Source organism: Dipodomys spectabilis, unplaced genomic scaffold (genome assembly GCF_019054845.1).
Source record: "Dipodomys spectabilis isolate Male_0828 unplaced genomic scaffold, ASM1905484v1 ptg000329l, whole genome shotgun sequence".
Taxonomy (NCBI): domain Eukaryota; kingdom Metazoa; phylum Chordata; class Mammalia; order Rodentia; family Heteromyidae; genus Dipodomys; species Dipodomys spectabilis.
Window position 1 is genome coordinate 3,218,634 of NW_024871006.1, and position 17,153 is coordinate 3,235,786.

Sequence of the window (17,153 nt, forward strand, 5' to 3'; positions counted from 1 at the left end):
TTTTGGGTCCGGTCGTGGGGCCTGAACTCTGGGCCTGGGCGCTGTCCCTCAGCTCTTCAGCTCAAGGCTAGTGCTCTACCACTTGAGCCACAGCGCCACTTCCGGCTTTTTTCTTTTTGCTTATGTGGTGCTGAGGAATCGAACCCAGGGCCTTGAGCATGCAAGGCAAGCGCTCTACCACTGAGCCACTTTCCCAGCCCCAGCATCTGGCACTTTAAGGAGAGAAAGTTTGCTGAGCTTAGCTGTACATTCTTGCTGTCTACAACATTCACTCGCGAAGCTAAGGGGGAAGCATCATTAATCCAAGGCCAACCTGGGCTGCATACAATCTGTGTCCAAAAATGAAGTAAAAAGAAAAAGGTTGAGGGTGAAAAGCTTGAGGTGAAAAGCTGAGGGACAGTGCCCAGGCCCAGAGTTCAGGCCCCACAACCAAGGGGAGGGAGGGGGAATGAAATATATATATATGAGAAAACTCCCGCAGTACTCTCTTTTGGGGAGTTGGCGTGGGGGAGGCATCAGTCAGGGGCTTCATCTCAGGGCCTAAGAGCTCTTTTAGTCAAGGCTAGCACTCTACCACCTTGAGCCACAGTGCCATTTCTGGTTTTCTGGTGGTTAATTGGAGATGTCTTTCACAGACATTCCTGACCAGGCTGGCTTCAAACCACAATCCTCACATCTCAGCCTCCTGAGCAGCTAGGATTACAGGTGTGAGCCACCAGCACCTGGCAGTAGAGTCATTTCTAAAAAGCTATATTATTTAAAATACTCTGCTTTTTTTCCCAAAGAAACACCTACACCTCAGAGGAAAGGCCTTCGATCAAGTGCACTGCGGCCAAAGAGACCAGAAACACCTAAGCAAACTGGCCCTGTTATTATTGAAACCTGGGTAGCAGAGGAAGAATTAGAACTCTGGGAAATCAGGGCCTTTGCTGAGAGGTAAGGAAATCCTTAATATCTGGTCATAGATTCTATCAATTCAGAATTTAAAAATACCAGGCTATTATTCAGTATATAATTTATATATAGTATATTTCTATATAGATATGTCTATGTTTATAGATAGTTTATGTGTGTATAATCTATATAAGTCATGTTAATTTTATTGCACTTTTTGAGTTACTTTTTGTTCATTAAGGTCCTATTTTATATGTTATTATCCATTTGTTAGTCTCTAATTATCCTAACACGTTATTTTTTAACAGATTGGCAAAAAAATAAATAGAAATATTCTTACATTAGTGGCCAGATGTCTGATAGGATAGTTTCTGATAAGTTGCTTTTTTTTTTTCTGCAGAGTGGAGAAAGAAAAGGCCCAAGCAGTTGAACAACAGGCTAAGGTTAGTGACCAAAGGTGGGGGATGATTTCAGGGCCCATAGGGAGGCTCTCCTAAGACAATAGTGATCATCTACCTAACAAGGAGTCCTGCCTGGAAACCTATTTCCAGTTCTTGCCAAATTTATACATCCTGCAAGCACAGTAACTGTATATACACAGGATATTTCAAATGCCCCTCACCCACATTTTTAGTTTATTACTTGAACCCAACTTTGTGGTGCAGGAAGCTACATAGTGGAGAACATAGGAAAGTTCTGTTGTTCATTATCTTTCTAATTCCAGAAATTAGAATTCTAGAAATAAATTATCCTGAAAAATTCCAATCTGGAAAGTCTCTGTAATCTATGCACAAGTAAATTGTACTAACAACTCCATTCAAAGAATCTGTTGTAATTGCTAATGCTAAAGCCAGTGATAGTTCTGTGATGAACTGTACATGTGCCTGAGTACTTGCTGCACAAAGAGAAGATGCTTGTTTCTATCAAGGAGACATGAGGTGCTTTCACCCAGTGAGAAGTTTTAAACTCTGGAGACACAAATAAAATAGAATGTAGATAAAATAGTTTTGTTGTTGTTGTTACTATGTTGTGTCAGAAGTGGGGCTTGAACTCTGGGCCCACTGTTAGCTTTTTTGGTCAAGACAAGTAGAATCTACCACTAGAGCCACACTTCTACTTCTGGCTGTGTGTGTGTGTGTGTGTGTGTGTGTGTGTGTGTGTGTGTGTGTGTGTGTGTGTGTGTGTGTGTGTGTGTGTGTGTGTGTGTGTGTGTGTGTGTGTGTGTGTGTGTGTGTGTGTGTGTGTGTGTGTGTGTGTGTGTGTGTGTGCGCGCGCTCAGGCAGGTCCTATGGTTTGAACTCAGGACCTAAGCAGACCTAAGCTCTATCCCTAATCTCTTTTGATCAGGGCTATCACTCAACCACTTTAGCCAGGCTCTACTTCTGGCTTTTTGTGGTTGTAGATAAGAATCATAGACTTTCCTGACTGGGCTGGGATTGAACTGGGATCCTCAGATCTCAACTTCCTGAGTAGCTAGGATTACAGGTGTGTGCCTGGCTTACTTCTGGCTTTTTGATGGTTAATTGGAGATAAGAGTCTCCTCTTGAGTAGCAAGGATTATACACTTGAGCAGCTGGTATCTGGCCTTGCCTATTTTTTTTAATTGTTTATGGCAGGAAGGGTCTTACTATGTAGCCCAGGTTGACCTTAAACTAAAGATCATCCTGTCTCTACCTCTTGAGTGTTGGGATTATAATTGTATGGCACCATAACTGGCTTAACCCTGAGTTAGTTTTGTTTTGTGGTGTTCTAGGGGTTGCTTCATGATTGCTATGCAGATGCCCTACCACTTGAGCCAACTCCTTTTTTGTGTGATGGTTATTTTTGAACTTAGATCTCACTTTTCTGCCCATGCCTGGACTGTGGTTCTCTTATTTGTGGTTCTTAAGTTGTTGGATGACTGGTACTTTTTAACCACATCACACCCTTCCATTGGATAAGATGGAGTCTCACCAATTTTTTCACCTTTCATACCTGGTTTGCCCTCAAACTGTAATCCCCTACCCTCTACCCCACAAATAGCAAAGATTATAGACTAGAGTTCCTGTGTTTCTGTTTGGTTTGGTTTGGGGTTTTTTTGAAGATCTTATTATACCATTCTCTGTAAAATAACATTTTTGTTGTTGTTGTTGGTCATGGGGCTTGAAGTCTGAGCCTGGGCACTGTCCCTGAGCTCTTCAAATCAAGATGAGTGCTCTACCACTTGAGCCACAGCACCACTTCCGATTTTCTGACGGTTAATGGAGGTAAGAGTCACACGGACTTTCCTGCCCAAGCTGGCATTAAACCATGATCCTCAGATCTCAGCCTCCTGAGTAGCTAGGTTCAGGTGTGAGCTACTGGCCCCCGGCCCTAAAATATCTTTAGTAAAAATATTTTAACAAAATACTATGAGAACCAGATGCTAGCTACCCATGGCTGTAATCCTAACTGCTCACAAGGCTGAGAGCTGAGGATTATAGATTGAAGCCATGCAGAAAAGTTCATGAGACTTATTTCCAATGAGCTATTCAAAAAAAAAGAAACCAGGAGTTGGTGGCTCACACCTGTAATCCTCGCTACTCAGGAGGCTGAGATCTGAGGATTGCAGTTCAAAGCCAGCCCAGTCAGGAAAGTCCATGAGACTCTTATCTCCAATGAACCACCAGAAAACCAGAAGTGGCGCTGTGGCTCAAGTGGCCTTGAGCTGAAGAGTGAGGGAGGGCATCCAGGACTAGAGTTCAACCCCTACTACCAAAAAAAGAAGAGGGGGAGGGGTAGGGGAAGGAGGAGATGACGAGGACAACAAAGTTGTAGAGCGATGGCCTTAAGAAAAAAAATAAGCTCAGGGATAGCACCCAGGCCCTGAGTTCAAGCCCTGGGACCAGCACAAAAACAACAACAAAAAAAAACCTTTCAGAAGTCTAGAGAAGTTGTTTTTATAATTTTTAGCTTGTTGACTCTGATTGGATTATTATAGTGAAACAGAAACCTATGATTTGTTCTCAGCTCTGAATGTCACCCCTGAGCAGCAAGGTGTTCCTCTTTCCAGTAAACTAGTCACATCTTCTTTTCATTCTGAAAGCTTGGATGTTTGTACAGGTCACAAAATTTGGATCATTTTCTTTTGTTTTGGACAATGATAATGAAATATGTGTGATACAGAGACATGTAGATATTGCCTACATTAAAATTTTAAATTATAGATTAAATGTATTTTAGTCTCTTTAGAAGTGAAATATATTAGAAGTTTAAAAGCTCTAGTCACCAATGGCTCATGTCTGTAATCCCAGGTACCTAGGAGGCTGAGATAGGAGGATTGTGATTTGAAGCCAGCCTAGCCATCAAAGTCTGAGACTCTAATCGCTGCTAAAAACTACCAAAACCCCCTCCCCCCCCAACCCCTCAAAAGCCAGAAATGGAACTGTGGCTCAGACTGTAGAGCCCTAGCCTTGAGTAAAAAGAAGCTCAGAGACAGCACCCAGGTCCTGAGATCAAGTCCCAAGGCTGGCACCAAAAAATAAAATTTAGGGGCTGGGAAGGTGGCTCAGTGGTAGAGCGTATGCCTTGCATGCATGAGGCCCTGGGTTTGATTCCTCAGCCCCACATAAGCAAAAAGAAAAAAGCCAGAAGTGGCGCTGTGACTCAAGTGGTAGAGCGCTAGCCTTGAGCTGAAGAGCTGTGGGACAGCACCCAGGCCCAGAGTTCGGGCCCCACAACCGGATCCAAAAAAATAAAATTAAATAAATAAATAAAATTTAGTCTGTTTTCTTGGGGTGAACAAAATTATGGTGGGATTTCTTGTAGAACAGGTTGTTTTAATGTGGAACTATGTGGATTCACATTTTCTCTCACTGACTTTTGTAGAAACGACTGGAACAACAGAAGCCTACAGTCATTGCCGCTTCTACTACATCCTCACCAAACAGTACAACCAGCACCGTCTCTCCAGCCCAGAAAGTTATGGTGGCCCCCATAAGTGGTTCAGTTACCCCTGGTACAAAGATGGTACTAACTACCAAAGTGGGCTCTCCAGCGACAGTCACATTCCAGCAAAACAAGAACTTCCACCAGACCTTCGCCACCTGGGTTAAACAAGGCCAGTCAAATTCAGGTACAGACATGCTGAAGTCACACAGTTTGCCTCCAGGACAAAGCACTTTCAATCCTTCCCCTACTGAAATGAGACCTGTCTAGAAAGTTATTTTTCTTCTGCAGCTGATTGATCAAGCAAACTGTAACCATTGGTTTATTTCCAGCTAAATATTCATTATATGACATTAGCAAAGCTTTCCTACATTATTTAACGTTCAACATCTACATAATTCACTGTGAGTGGAGAGGAATGTGATAGAGGATGAGCCACATTTCATGCATTGGTGCCCTTCCTAGAAATCACTCCATTGCTGGTTATTTTAAATCTAAAGCTTATTAAATGTCTTATACCCCATTAGCCACCAGCACAGCTGCCACATCTGCTACCACCATTGCCAGCACAGGTCAGACGTTCCAAATTACAGGCAATCCAGTCACTATGGCAGGAAAAGTAATTACCAAACTGCCACTTCCTGCAAACAGCAAGATTGTCGCTGTAAATGTGCCAGCCACACAAGGAGGTAAGGGAGATGCAAAGAGTTTTAATTCACATTTGCCAGATCATACTGTTGCCATTATTCCATTTCCTCCTCACTGATTCCAGTCCTCAGATCTCACATTCTGTGTGGCCCACTATGCAACCTTCCACACATAGTTTCTTCTAGAAACCAAGCAGCACCAATGCTTCTCCTTAAAGAGATACTTGTTAATGACCTCTTCATCTTTTTTTAAGGTGTTGTTCAGGTGCAGCAGAAAGTCCTGGGTATCATTCCATCGAGTACAGGTACAAGTCAGCAGACGTTTACTTCATTCCAGCCAAGGACTGCAACCGTCACAATTAGACCTAATACCTCAGGCTCAGGAGGAACCACCAGCCCATCACAAGTAAGAGTTCTTCCCAGGCTCCTTTTGTTATGGAGTGATAGACATTTCAGGATGATGAGGAACTTAGGAGGACCTTGTTTAGGATCAGTCCAGCTAATTTATTTGTTTGTTTGTTTGTTTGTTTTGATATTGGTCCTTCTGTTTGAATTCGGGACTAGGGTGATATCTCTGAGGTTTTGTGCTCAAGGCTAGTAGTCTAGCACTTGAGCCACAGCTCTACTTTGAGCTTTTTGGTCATTAATTGGAGATAAATGTTATGGCCTTTCCTGCCTGGGTTGGCTTCGAACCATGATCTTCAAATCTCAGCCTCCTGAGTAACTAGGATCGTAGGTGTGAGCCATCAGCAGCACCCAGCTCTGCTTTTTCTTAATTTTGAACAAATTACTAATTTTGGAAAAAAATCTGTTTTCTTCCCTCCCTTCCTCCTACCCTCCCTCCCTTCCTTCCTCCCTCCCTCCCTCCCTCCTCCCTTCCTTCCTCCCTCCCTCCCTTCTTCCTCCCAAGCCCCCCCCTTCCTCCCTCCCTCCCGTGTATGCCTGTGTATGCGTGTACCCGACAGTCCTGAGTCTAAACTCAGAGCCTGGGTATTATCCTTCATCTTTTTGCTCATGGCTAGTGTTCTATCACTTGAAATACAGCTCCACTTCTGGCTTTTGTTGACATAAATGTTGGACATAAAAGTTTCAGACTTTACTACCCAGGCTGGCTTTGAACTGCAATCCGCAGATCTTAGTCTCCTGACTAGCTAGGATTACAAGCATGAGTCACAGCTCCTGGCTTATTTTATTTTTGTAATAAAGTTGATACATGAAGTATTAGTTTTTAACATTTAGTTAATAGCACATTAGTATAGTTTAGAAAAAATTTCTGCAAAGGAAACTTTACATAAAATCAGTGAATAGCACCAACCCACCAAAGAAAGCATTATACTGCCTACATAAGACATAGCATGATGGGGGCTGATGGGGGAGGTGCCGAGAGATGGGAAGGGATAGGAAGGGGAAACAAAGGAAGAGGCAACAATGCTTGATAAGAAATGTACTCATTATCTTGCCCAAGTAATTGTAACTCCTCTGTATGGTATTTTCACAATTTAAAAAAAAAAAAAAACTCAGGGACAGCACCCAGGCCCAGAGTTCAAGCCCCAGGATTGGCATTAAATGAATGAATGAATGAATAAGAAGTAGCATGAGGAAGTGGCACTGTGCTCATGTGCTGGAGCGCTAGCCTCGAGCTCAGGGACAGCGCCCAGGCCCAGAGTTCAAGCCCCACAACCAACCAGACAAAAAGGAGTAGCCTGAAAATATCTTGTCTACCCCCTGATAGAGATGGTATAGATATCACCTAAAAGTCCATGTTAGATACTTCATTTCTTTGGTGCTGGTATTAACTTTCTCAGTCTTTAATATTTTCTTACTCTATATAAAACTGAAATAGCATATATATAATTATATCTATTAAAACTATGGAAGAACAATGTAGATTCTCGTTATAAGTAGGCTTCAGGGATGGATTGAAGCATAAGTAAATTGTGCTGTCAGGAATGGGTGTAGAGCAGAACCTTCCCTGGCTCAGCTTCTTGCTTTTCTAAAAGTCTGGAGGTTGTTTCTAGTCTACACGGCAAGAATACATAATACTCATGTGAGCTCATTTGAATTAAATTTTATCTTCTCAAAAATCTCATCTTTATTCCAGTGCTTACTATTATTTAAAATGTACAATCCAAGAGCCTCTGTCATTTGGGTAGACATTTTTTGTCAGTATAGAAGGTTAAAAGATCTCATTCTAGGGCTGGGAAGGTGGCTCAGTGGTAGAGCGCTTGCCTTGCATGCATGAGGCCCTGGATTCGATTCCTCAGCACCACATAAGCAAAAAAAAAAAAAAAGCCGGAAGTGGCGCTGTGGCTCAAGTGGTAGAGCGCTAGCCTTGAGCTGAAGAGCTGAGGGACAGCACCCAGGCCCAGAGTTCAGGCGCCATGACCGGACCCAAAAAAATAAAATCTCATTCTAAGTCTATTGTCCTTTAGTTTTTTTTTGTTTGTTTGTTTGTTTTCGGTCGGTGCCACTTACGGTTTTCTAGTGGTTTATTGGAGATAAGAGTCTCACGGACTTTCCTGCCTGGGCTGGCTTTGAGCCGTGATCCTCAGTTCTCAGCCTCCTGAGTAGCTACGATTACAGGCATGAGCTACCAGTGCCCAGATTCCTTTAGTATTTTTATAGTATTTCATAGTATTTTAATGTATTGTTCTTTGTATCATTTATAGGTAATCACAGGACCTCAGATTCGACCTGGTATGACTGTGATTAGAACACCACTCCAACAATCAACACTTGGAAAGGCAATTATTCGAACACCAGTGATGGTACAGCCAGGTATTCATCCACCCACTATTATCATCTGCATCTGAACATCTGCTCTAGGAAATCAGTAATAGTTTATATTTGGCAATATTCATGTTAGAAAATACTGATTTAAATTTGCATTTAAAAGCATACCAAATTTCTAATCCATTATGTTATGCACCCATAGATATTATTCATTCTTGCTACCAAGATCAAAAATAGGTTAGGTATACTTACCAAAATGTAAAAGAAGCCTCTAATAAATGAAATATATAGATTCTAATCATTGTCCTAAAGAAAATGAAAAAATTTGCATGGCAAAATGTATAAAATCATGGAAACAGCAAAGAAACATACAACACAACATAAAGCAAAATTACAAAAGTAATGCCAGACCTCCATTTACTATAATGAATGAGATTCGGTTAAAAGTTAAAGACTGTGAGCCAGGGACTGGTGGCTCACGCCAAAATCCTTAGGAGGCTGAGATCTGAGGATCGTAGTTCAAAGCCAGCCCATGCAAGAAACTCCATGAGACCTTTTTTTTTTTTTTTGGTTGGTTATGGGGCCTGAACTCGACCTGGGCGCTGTCCCTCAGCTAAAGGCTCAAGACTCTACCACTTGACCAACAGCACCAGCTTTTTCTGCTTATGTGGTGCTGAGGAATCGTACCCAGGACCTCATGCATGCAAGACAAGCACTCTACCAATGAGCCACCTTCCCAAGCCCATCCTTGAGACTCTTATCTCCAATTAAATACTTTAAAAAGCCAGAAGTAGCCCTGTAATCATGTGGTAGAGTGCTCACCTTGAGCAAAAGAATCTCAGGGACAGCATCCAGTCCCAAAGATCAAGCCCCAAGACTAGCAAAAAAAAAAAAAGTTAAAGATGATTGACTGAAGCTCGGGGGAAGAGCTTTTATTTATCTAGCATACACAAAGGCCCTGAGTTATTCCCTAGCAGTACAACAACAAGAATGTTAAAATTAAAGACTGAGCTTTAACAACAACAAAAAGGAAACAAGATCCCTAAACAGTTATGAGAAAAATTATTTTATATAATAGGTTTTGAAGATTAAGACTGCAGTGATATGAAATCTTGAATTCTGTGATTTGGGTAAGGTGTAATAGTGCATTTTCAGAGCTAGTTAAAACCAAGGAGGCATTTGGTAAGAACGAGAACATAAGTAGATCACTGTGTGTCAACTTGTGTGCCTGCAAACGTACAGCACATTTATGTGTTACTTGGTGGGAAAATGGTCCTTGAGTCAGATAAGAGCTTGATAATTTCCAAAAAGTAGGATACGATTATGCCTCATTTTTTGGTGATAAAGCTAAAACCTAACACAAAGGCATAAATAACTTTTACCTGTTTTGGATTTTTTTTTAATGTATAATATGTATATATATATATGTATATATATATATATCTGTATACGTAAGTTTTCCCATAGTAACTTTAAACCATGACACCAATGCTGAACTCAGGCAGATTCAGTTCATCCAAAAAGTACTTGATTGCCTACTCTAGGCAGTTGAAACACATTGATGATGTTTTGACTAAAAATGCCATCTTCTTGTTTTTTTTGGCATGTGTGGTATAAGTATATGTGACTATGCGCATGCAAGTGCGTGTGCATGTCCTGAGGATTAATCTCAGACCTTGGGTGCTGCCCTGGAGCCTTTTTGCTCAAGGGAAGTACTCTGACATTTGAGCCACCGCTCTACTTCTTGCATTTTAGTAGTGGAGATAAGTCTCACAGACTTTCCTGCCCACCTAGCTTCAAACTGCAACCCTCAGATCTTAGCCTTTTAAGGGAGCCACTGGTGCCCAGACCATATTCTTGAATTTTAATTCGTAATTAGAAAAACATATAAAACAAATATTAATAGAGACTATTCTAGCTGGGTATCCACAGCTCCCTCCTGTAATCCCAGCTATTCAGGAGCCTGAGACCTGGAGGATCATTGTTCAAAGACACAAGACTCTCCATTTAACCAACTGGCAAAATGCTGTACTAGCAGCATGGCTCAAGTGGTAGAGCACCAGCCTGAGCCATCAAGCTGAATGAGAGACTAAGATGCTGAGTTCAAGCTCCAGTACCACATCAGAGAGAAAGAGAGAAGAGAGAATAAGAGTGAGTGAGAGAGAGGGAGAGGGAGAGAAGACAGGTCTCACAGCATGTACCATGACTACTACGCTCACCTGTAAGTATAAGCTCATGAGAATGCAAGGGAGCAGGAGAACTGTGTAAGCAATAATTCAAGCCAAAAGAGCCTCATTATTATTTTTTTATTATTATTATTAACACGGACCACATTAAAATTCATAGGTTTAGCCGGGCGCTGGTGGCTCACGCCTGTAATCCTAGCTACTCAGGAGGCTGAGATTTGAGAATCTAAGTTTGGAACCAGCCGGGCAGACAAATCCATGAAATTCTCTTACTTCACTTAACAGCAAAACACTGCAAGTAGAAGTAACATTCACAGTAAGAGCTTCAAGCCCTAAGTTGAAGTCTGGTACCATCACAAAAACAAATGTGTGTGTGTGTGTTCATTCACAGAAAGAAAAATGACAGGAAATAAATGCAAAAACCTGAGAAATGTGGTATCATGCACAAATTGGAAATGAACCAGTAAATAACAAATACTAAATAATTACTTCGGCATTGGCGGGGGCAGAGACAGTGCATTTGCCCATCTCGTTTTCAAGAAACAAAAGTGAAACACTAAGGTGTTTCAGCTGAGTGCCTTTATTTTGGAGACTAATGTGTGCAATTCTTTGGGCCCTGCCCTCATGTCAGGGACATGATGTGCTTCCCTTTATGCTCCTCACAATTGGCCCTGGATATTTGCAGTTCTAAGACTTTCCGATTGTGAAATTACTGTTATTTTTATGCATTAATTAAAAAAAAAAAACAAACTTGTGGTATGGTTTACACGTCTTTTGTCTCCCCTGTTGTCACTTCAGCTTTGAGGTTCTGGTGGGTATGTTGTCTCTTCACTCTGCTGTCAATGGCCCGAGCTGGCTAGTGGGTGTCAGTGACCCACTACCACTCAGGCAGCTCCTTTGGCTGTAGGCCTGTGTTTTAGTACGTGAAAGGTGAAATGAATATGTCATGTGCAGTGTTGAGTTATTTCAGCCTAGAATATTGCTTGCTGCAGCAGGCATGAAAGCATCCGAGTCCTTCTGCTGTTTGTACAGGTGCTCCTCAGCAAGTGGTGACTCAGATCATCCGAGGGCAGCCAGTTTCCACTGCCATCTCTGCCCCAAGTACAGCATCCTCGACCCCTGGGCAGAAAAGCATAACTTCAGGAGCAGCCAGCACCAGTCTACAGTCTTCCGCGTCCCCGGCCCCCCGCCCCCAGCAAGGGCAGGTGAAGCTTACCATGGCTCAGCTGACCCAGTTAACGCAGGGCCACGTAAGTAATGTCACTTCCGCTTGAGAGGTGATCTTGTTGAGTCTTGCTGTAAGTTTAAGAACATGTGCATATTCTGCTAAGTTTTACAAAATATTTAAGACAAGTGTGCTTCCTGGGTTCAGACAAACATACTTTGTACAGGGAAGACAATTTAATCAATCACAACTGTCTAGACTCTTTACATGTGAGCATGCAAACATAGTAGATAGCTCTTCTAACTACCAAATTGTTATTAGCTGGTCATTTCCACAGGAAACAACAGGGTACGTTAAGTTGCTTCCTCACAAGACATAATATTGCTTCCGCTGTTGATCAGTATATTCAATGCTGTTCCCGTTTAAACAGCAATGGGTATTTTTTTCTTGGTAGAACTTCACATGCTGACTTTTGCAAAGGTGTTTGGAAATACAAAGAATCAGAACTAGCTACAATACTAATAAAGACCAAGAGGACATGCCCTAAGTGGTATATTAAAACTTACAATAATGCTTCACTAATTAATACAGTAAGGTTCAGGAGCAGGAACAGACAGAGCAGCAAAATAGCACAGAGAGTAGAATGTGACCTATGTGTGTGGGTGCTTGTTAAATTAACAGATGTGCCATTGCGAACTATTGAAAGGACAAGGTTTGTAATAAATGGTCTGTGGTCAACTGAACAGACATGGGAAACCATGAATGTGAGTAAAATGTAAGAATAACTCAAATGTCTGTCTACAATGTTAGACAATAAGTTATAATTTCCTAGAGCACTGAAACAAACTGCATAGAAAACTACAGAGATGACTCTCACAAACACAATGTGGGATAAAAAATGCTTGTAACAAAAAAAAAAAAACAAAAAACATTATGACTCTATTTGTATAAAATTCAGAAACAGGCAAAACTATGCTATACTGTGTAGGGCTAAAATACCTCTTTATATTTGGAGAGGATACTTCCTGCGATATTCTTTTTTTTTTTTTTTTTTTTTTGGCCAGTCATAGGGCCTGAACTCTGGGCCTGGGCATTGTTCCTTAGCTCTTCAGCTCAAGACGAGTGCTCTACCACTTGAGCCACGGTGCCACTTCTGGCTTTTTCTGCTTATGTGGTGCTGAGGAACCAAACCCAGGGCCTCATGCATGCAAGACAAGCATTCTACCACTGAGCCACCTTCCCAGCCCCTTCCTAAGATATTCTTGTGAATGGTGCTCACGTGCTGGGAGCCTCTTTGGCCTTAGCATCACACAGGCCTCAGTAAAATCACTTGTGAGAGAAGCAGTGATGTGAAAGCAAGGGCAGGGTGACCTCTATAATTGCTTAAGTGACATTTGGTATGTGTATCTTTGAATCTACATAAAATAAATACATATTAGTCTGGGAATGTGGCCTAGCATGCATGAATCCCTGGTCTCGATTCCTCAGTTCCACATAAACAGAAATGGCCAGAAGTGGTGCTGAGGCTCAAGTGGTAGGGTGTTAGCCTTGAGTCAAAGAAGCTTAGGGACAGTGCCTGGACCCTGAGTTCAAGCCAGGACTGGCTTTAAAAAACAACAGCAACAAAAAATACATTCTAGATAAACAAGATTAAGTGTGCTATGAAGAAATCATGAATATATGAAACTCTGTACACCAACTTCAGATGTCTGGAATTGGCTTGTTGTTAAGTGTTTGTGAATTCTTTTTACTTTGGCTTTCTAGTTCTCTCCCATATTCCTGGCAGTCAAGGTGGTTGTATTCCTAGATGCTCGACAGAGAGTCAGTACATACAGCATTTTGGGCTCCTGGTTCCCATGTGGAAATTACTTGGACCTTAAGTGGCTCTCTTGACTTGGGGCTTACATCCTGTATCTAAAACTCGTAAGGGGCCAGGGTTATAGCTCACTGGTGGAATGCTTTCTTAGCATGTGAGAAGTTTAGTACCTAGCAGCACCAAAACAAAACAAAACACTTTTTCATACTTCATGTATAAACACACCCCAGTCAGAATGCTTTTCACATAGTTCAAAAACAACAAGCTGGTGCCGGCTGGCTCATGCCTGTAATCCTAGCTACTCAGAAGCCTGATCTGAACATTAAGATTTAAACCTAGCTTGGGCAGGAAAGTCTACAAGACTCTTATCTCCAACTACTAAAAAGCAAAAAATTGGCACTGTGGCTCAAGTGATAAAGCCCTATCCTTGTGCACAGAAGCTCAAGGACAGTTCCCAGCCCCTGAGTTCCTGGAAGGAGGAAAAAACAAAAGAAGAAGAAAACAATAGGAATATAATGTTTAAAATAAGAATTTTACAGAGGGCTGGGAATGTGGTTTAGTGGTAGAGTGCTTGCCTAGCTTGCATGAGGCCCTGGGTTCCATTCCTTGGTACCACATGAATAAATTTTTTAAAAAAATTTTACAAAGACTTAGTGCTTTGCTTCATGGATGGGGGACCATGGGCTGGAGGAATGATGCTTCTGGTAGGTGAATACCTGGCTGCTATTTGGAGAGCTAGGACCACACTCTTCATCATTCATGTGTTTTCTTCTAGACATCACAAGTACCCTCGTTTTAGCTTATCTAAATGCTTTTGTCATTCTATAGACACACACACACACACACACATATGTATGGATATGTATGTATTCCTTATGGTAAAGGTTCTTTACAATATATAAATGATTTAATAAGGAAGGGGGGCCTGGGGAGGGGGAGGAAGATGGGAAGGGGAAACAAAGGAGGAAGCAACAATGCTTGATTAAAAAATGTACTCGTTACCTTGCCTATGTAATTGTAACCTCTCTGTACGGTATTTTAAAATAAATAAATGATTTAATAATACTTTATAGCTGGCCACCAGTGGTACACACCTGTGATCCTAGCTACTCAGGAGGCTGACATCTGAGGATTGAGGTTCCAAGCCAGCCTAGGCAGGAAAATCCATGAGATTCTCTATCTCCAATAAACTACTTAGAAGAGACCTGAAGTGGAGCTATAACTCAACTGATAGAGCACTATCTTTGAGCAAAAGAAGTTCATGGACAGAGCCCAGGCCCAGAGTTCAAGCCCCAGGACTGGTTAAAAAAAAAAAAAAATATATATATATATATATATGCCAGGCACCGGTGGTTTATACCTATAATCCTTAGCTACTCAGGAGGCTGAGACTCAGAGGATCACAGTTCAAAGCTAGCTCAAGCAGAAAAGTCCATTAGATTCAGTGTCTAAAATAACTAGCAAAAAAGCAGGGCTTTCAGGAGGTAAGGCTGAAATAGTAGAGCACCATGGGTCGAGTACCAGCCCCCTAAGTTCAACCCTAGTATCTCCCCCAAAAAACAAAAAGCTTTACAGATTGGTTCTTTGAACATTCTTATATGTTGTGCTCTTTTCCCACAGGGTGGCAACCAAGGTTTGACCGTGGTAATTCAAGGACAAGGTCAGACTACTGGACAGTTGCAGTTGATACCTCAAGGGGTGACTATACTGCCAGGCCCAGGGCAGCAGCTCATGCAGGCTGCTATGCCAAATGGTACTGTGCAGCGATTCCTCTTTACCCCCTTGGCAACAACAACCACCACAGCCAGCACCAGCACCACCACTGTTTCCACTACAGCAGGTAGAGCTTTGGGCTTTTTGACAATGCTGAATGCTAGTGGCACTGTCACTGGGGTCAGCAGAACAGAACAGGAAGACCAGAGCTTAGCAATTGACACAATCACTCTCAGAACATCTCCCTGCTCCTGTGTCTTGTTCTTGTAGACTCACTGTCACCACTACCTCCTAACCAGCTTAAAAAATTAAAAAGCAGCCAGGTATTCTAGCTATGCAGGAGGCTGAGATCTGAGGATCAGAATGTCCGTGTCTCCAATAAACCACCAGAAAAGCAGAAGTGGTGCTTAGCTCAAGTGGTAGAATGCTTGCCTTGAGCTGAAGAGCTCAGGGACAGTTCCCAGGCCCAGAGTTCAAGCCCCAGGACCAACCACAAAAAGAAAAAGAGGCGCCCAAAATAATGGACAGCATGGCAGCTGTGCCCACTCCTTGCCAAGCTTTGATAGAGTCTTGGAGCCAGTTTGGAGGGTAAATCTGTCCAGGTCAACCTACAGCCCAGCGCTAGAGGTCCTCTCCACTTTACCAGGCTCCTCCTCCCAGTCAGTGCCTCTACCTGCCACCACACCCTTGGCGAAAGGGAGCCTTATAGCCTATGGCCCCCAGCAGCCATGTAACTTCAGAGGCTGGGCCTTACCTTGAGAGCCAGTGCCTTGGAGGGTAGAGCCGCGTACAGAATACAGCTGGAAAGCAACAGAACGAAGGGAGCCATTTCAAATGCACAACTTTAGAAATCTTCAGCTGTCATCTTACATTCTAAAGTAATAGGAACCATTTCTCTTTCCTCTTCACAGGCTCGGGTGAACAAAAACAGGGTAAATTGTCACCCCAGGCCCAGGTGCAGCCAGCCAAAACACTGCCACCAGCTCCGTCTTCAAGTGTGAGTCCTGCAGAGGCCCAGCCACAGACTGCTCAGCCTTCAGCACAGCCCCAGCCCCAGTCCTACCCCCAGCCCCAGTCCCCAACACAGCCTGAAGTTCAGGACCAGCCTGAAGTCCAGCCCCAGACAGCTGTTTCATCCCATGTCCCTTCTGAAGCACAACCCGCCCAAGCACAGTCATCCAGACCCCAAGTTGCAGCACAGTGTCAGCCTCAGACTAATGTTCAAGGACAGTCTCCTGTTCGTGTCCAGAGTCCACCACAGACTCGAATACGTCCATCAACTCCATCCCAGGTGTCTCCTGGACAGCAGTCCCAAGTTCAGACTTCAGCCTCACAACCGATTCCAATTCAGCCACACACATCTCTTCCGATACCTTCCCAAGGCCAGCCACAGTCACAACCCCAGGTACAGTCTTCAACTCAAACTCTTTCAGCAGGACAAACGTTAAGTCAAGTTACTGTTTCATCCCCCTCCTGTCCTCAGCTACAAATTCCGCAGCCACAGCCCCAAGTCATTGCTGTACCTCAGCTGCAACAACAAGTCCAGGTTCTCTCTCAGATCCAGCCGCAGGTTGTGGCTCAGATACAGGCCCAGCAAGGTGGTGTGCCCCAGCAGATCAAACTCCAGTTACCCATTCAAATTCAGCAAAGCAGTGCTGTGCAGCCTCACCAGATTCAGAATGTGGTTACAGTGCAGGCAGCCAGTGTACAAGAGCAGTTGCAGAGGGCTCAGCAACTCAGGGATCAGCAGCAAAAGAAGAAGCAGCAACAGATAGAGATTAAGCGCGAACACACCCTCCAAGCTTCTAACCAAAGTGAAGTCATTCAGAAACAGGTAAAGTTATTAAGTCAAAGCAGCATGTTCAGCAGCTTGAATTATTGTGCTGTGCAGTAGACTTAGTGTTCGGTTTCCTAAATGAGACATCACTGGTGTTGAAATTCATTCAGGAGAAGCACTAGGTGGACCGGAAATGTTGACTGTGATGGTTTGGAACTCTCTCTGTTGGTTACATGATCAGAGTTTATTAGAAACGGCCTGTTCGGGTGGGGGAAGAATGCCGCTCTGAGTTTAAATATCGTTAATACAAAAGTTA

At 42.9% G+C, this 17,153-nt stretch overlaps 1 protein-coding gene across 7 annotated transcripts in view; it reads left to right on the forward strand.

Annotated features, from left to right (window-relative positions):
- Bptf (bromodomain PHD finger transcription factor) overlaps nucleotides 1–17,153 on the forward strand; it is a 129,270-nt gene that overhangs the window by 84,980 nt on the left and 27,137 nt on the right. For 4 of the 7 annotated variants that reach the window (XM_042702572.1, XM_042702573.1, XM_042702574.1 and 1 more), the window contains 8 exons: nucleotides 786–936; nucleotides 1,295–1,337; nucleotides 4,741–4,987; nucleotides 5,702–5,853; nucleotides 8,117–8,225; nucleotides 11,399–11,616; nucleotides 14,968–15,187; nucleotides 15,972–16,894. In XM_042702572.1, the coding sequence (XP_042558506.1) occupies nucleotides 786–936; nucleotides 1,295–1,337; nucleotides 4,741–4,987; nucleotides 5,702–5,853; nucleotides 8,117–8,225; nucleotides 11,399–11,616; nucleotides 14,968–15,187; nucleotides 15,972–16,894 (2,063 nt within the window). The remainder of the gene's footprint in view (nucleotides 1–785; nucleotides 937–1,294; nucleotides 1,338–4,740; nucleotides 4,988–5,701; nucleotides 5,854–8,116; nucleotides 8,226–11,398; nucleotides 11,617–14,967; nucleotides 15,188–15,971; nucleotides 16,895–17,153) is intronic. The other 3 variants (XM_042702575.1, XM_042702577.1, XM_042702578.1) reach the window with 1 other exon arrangement.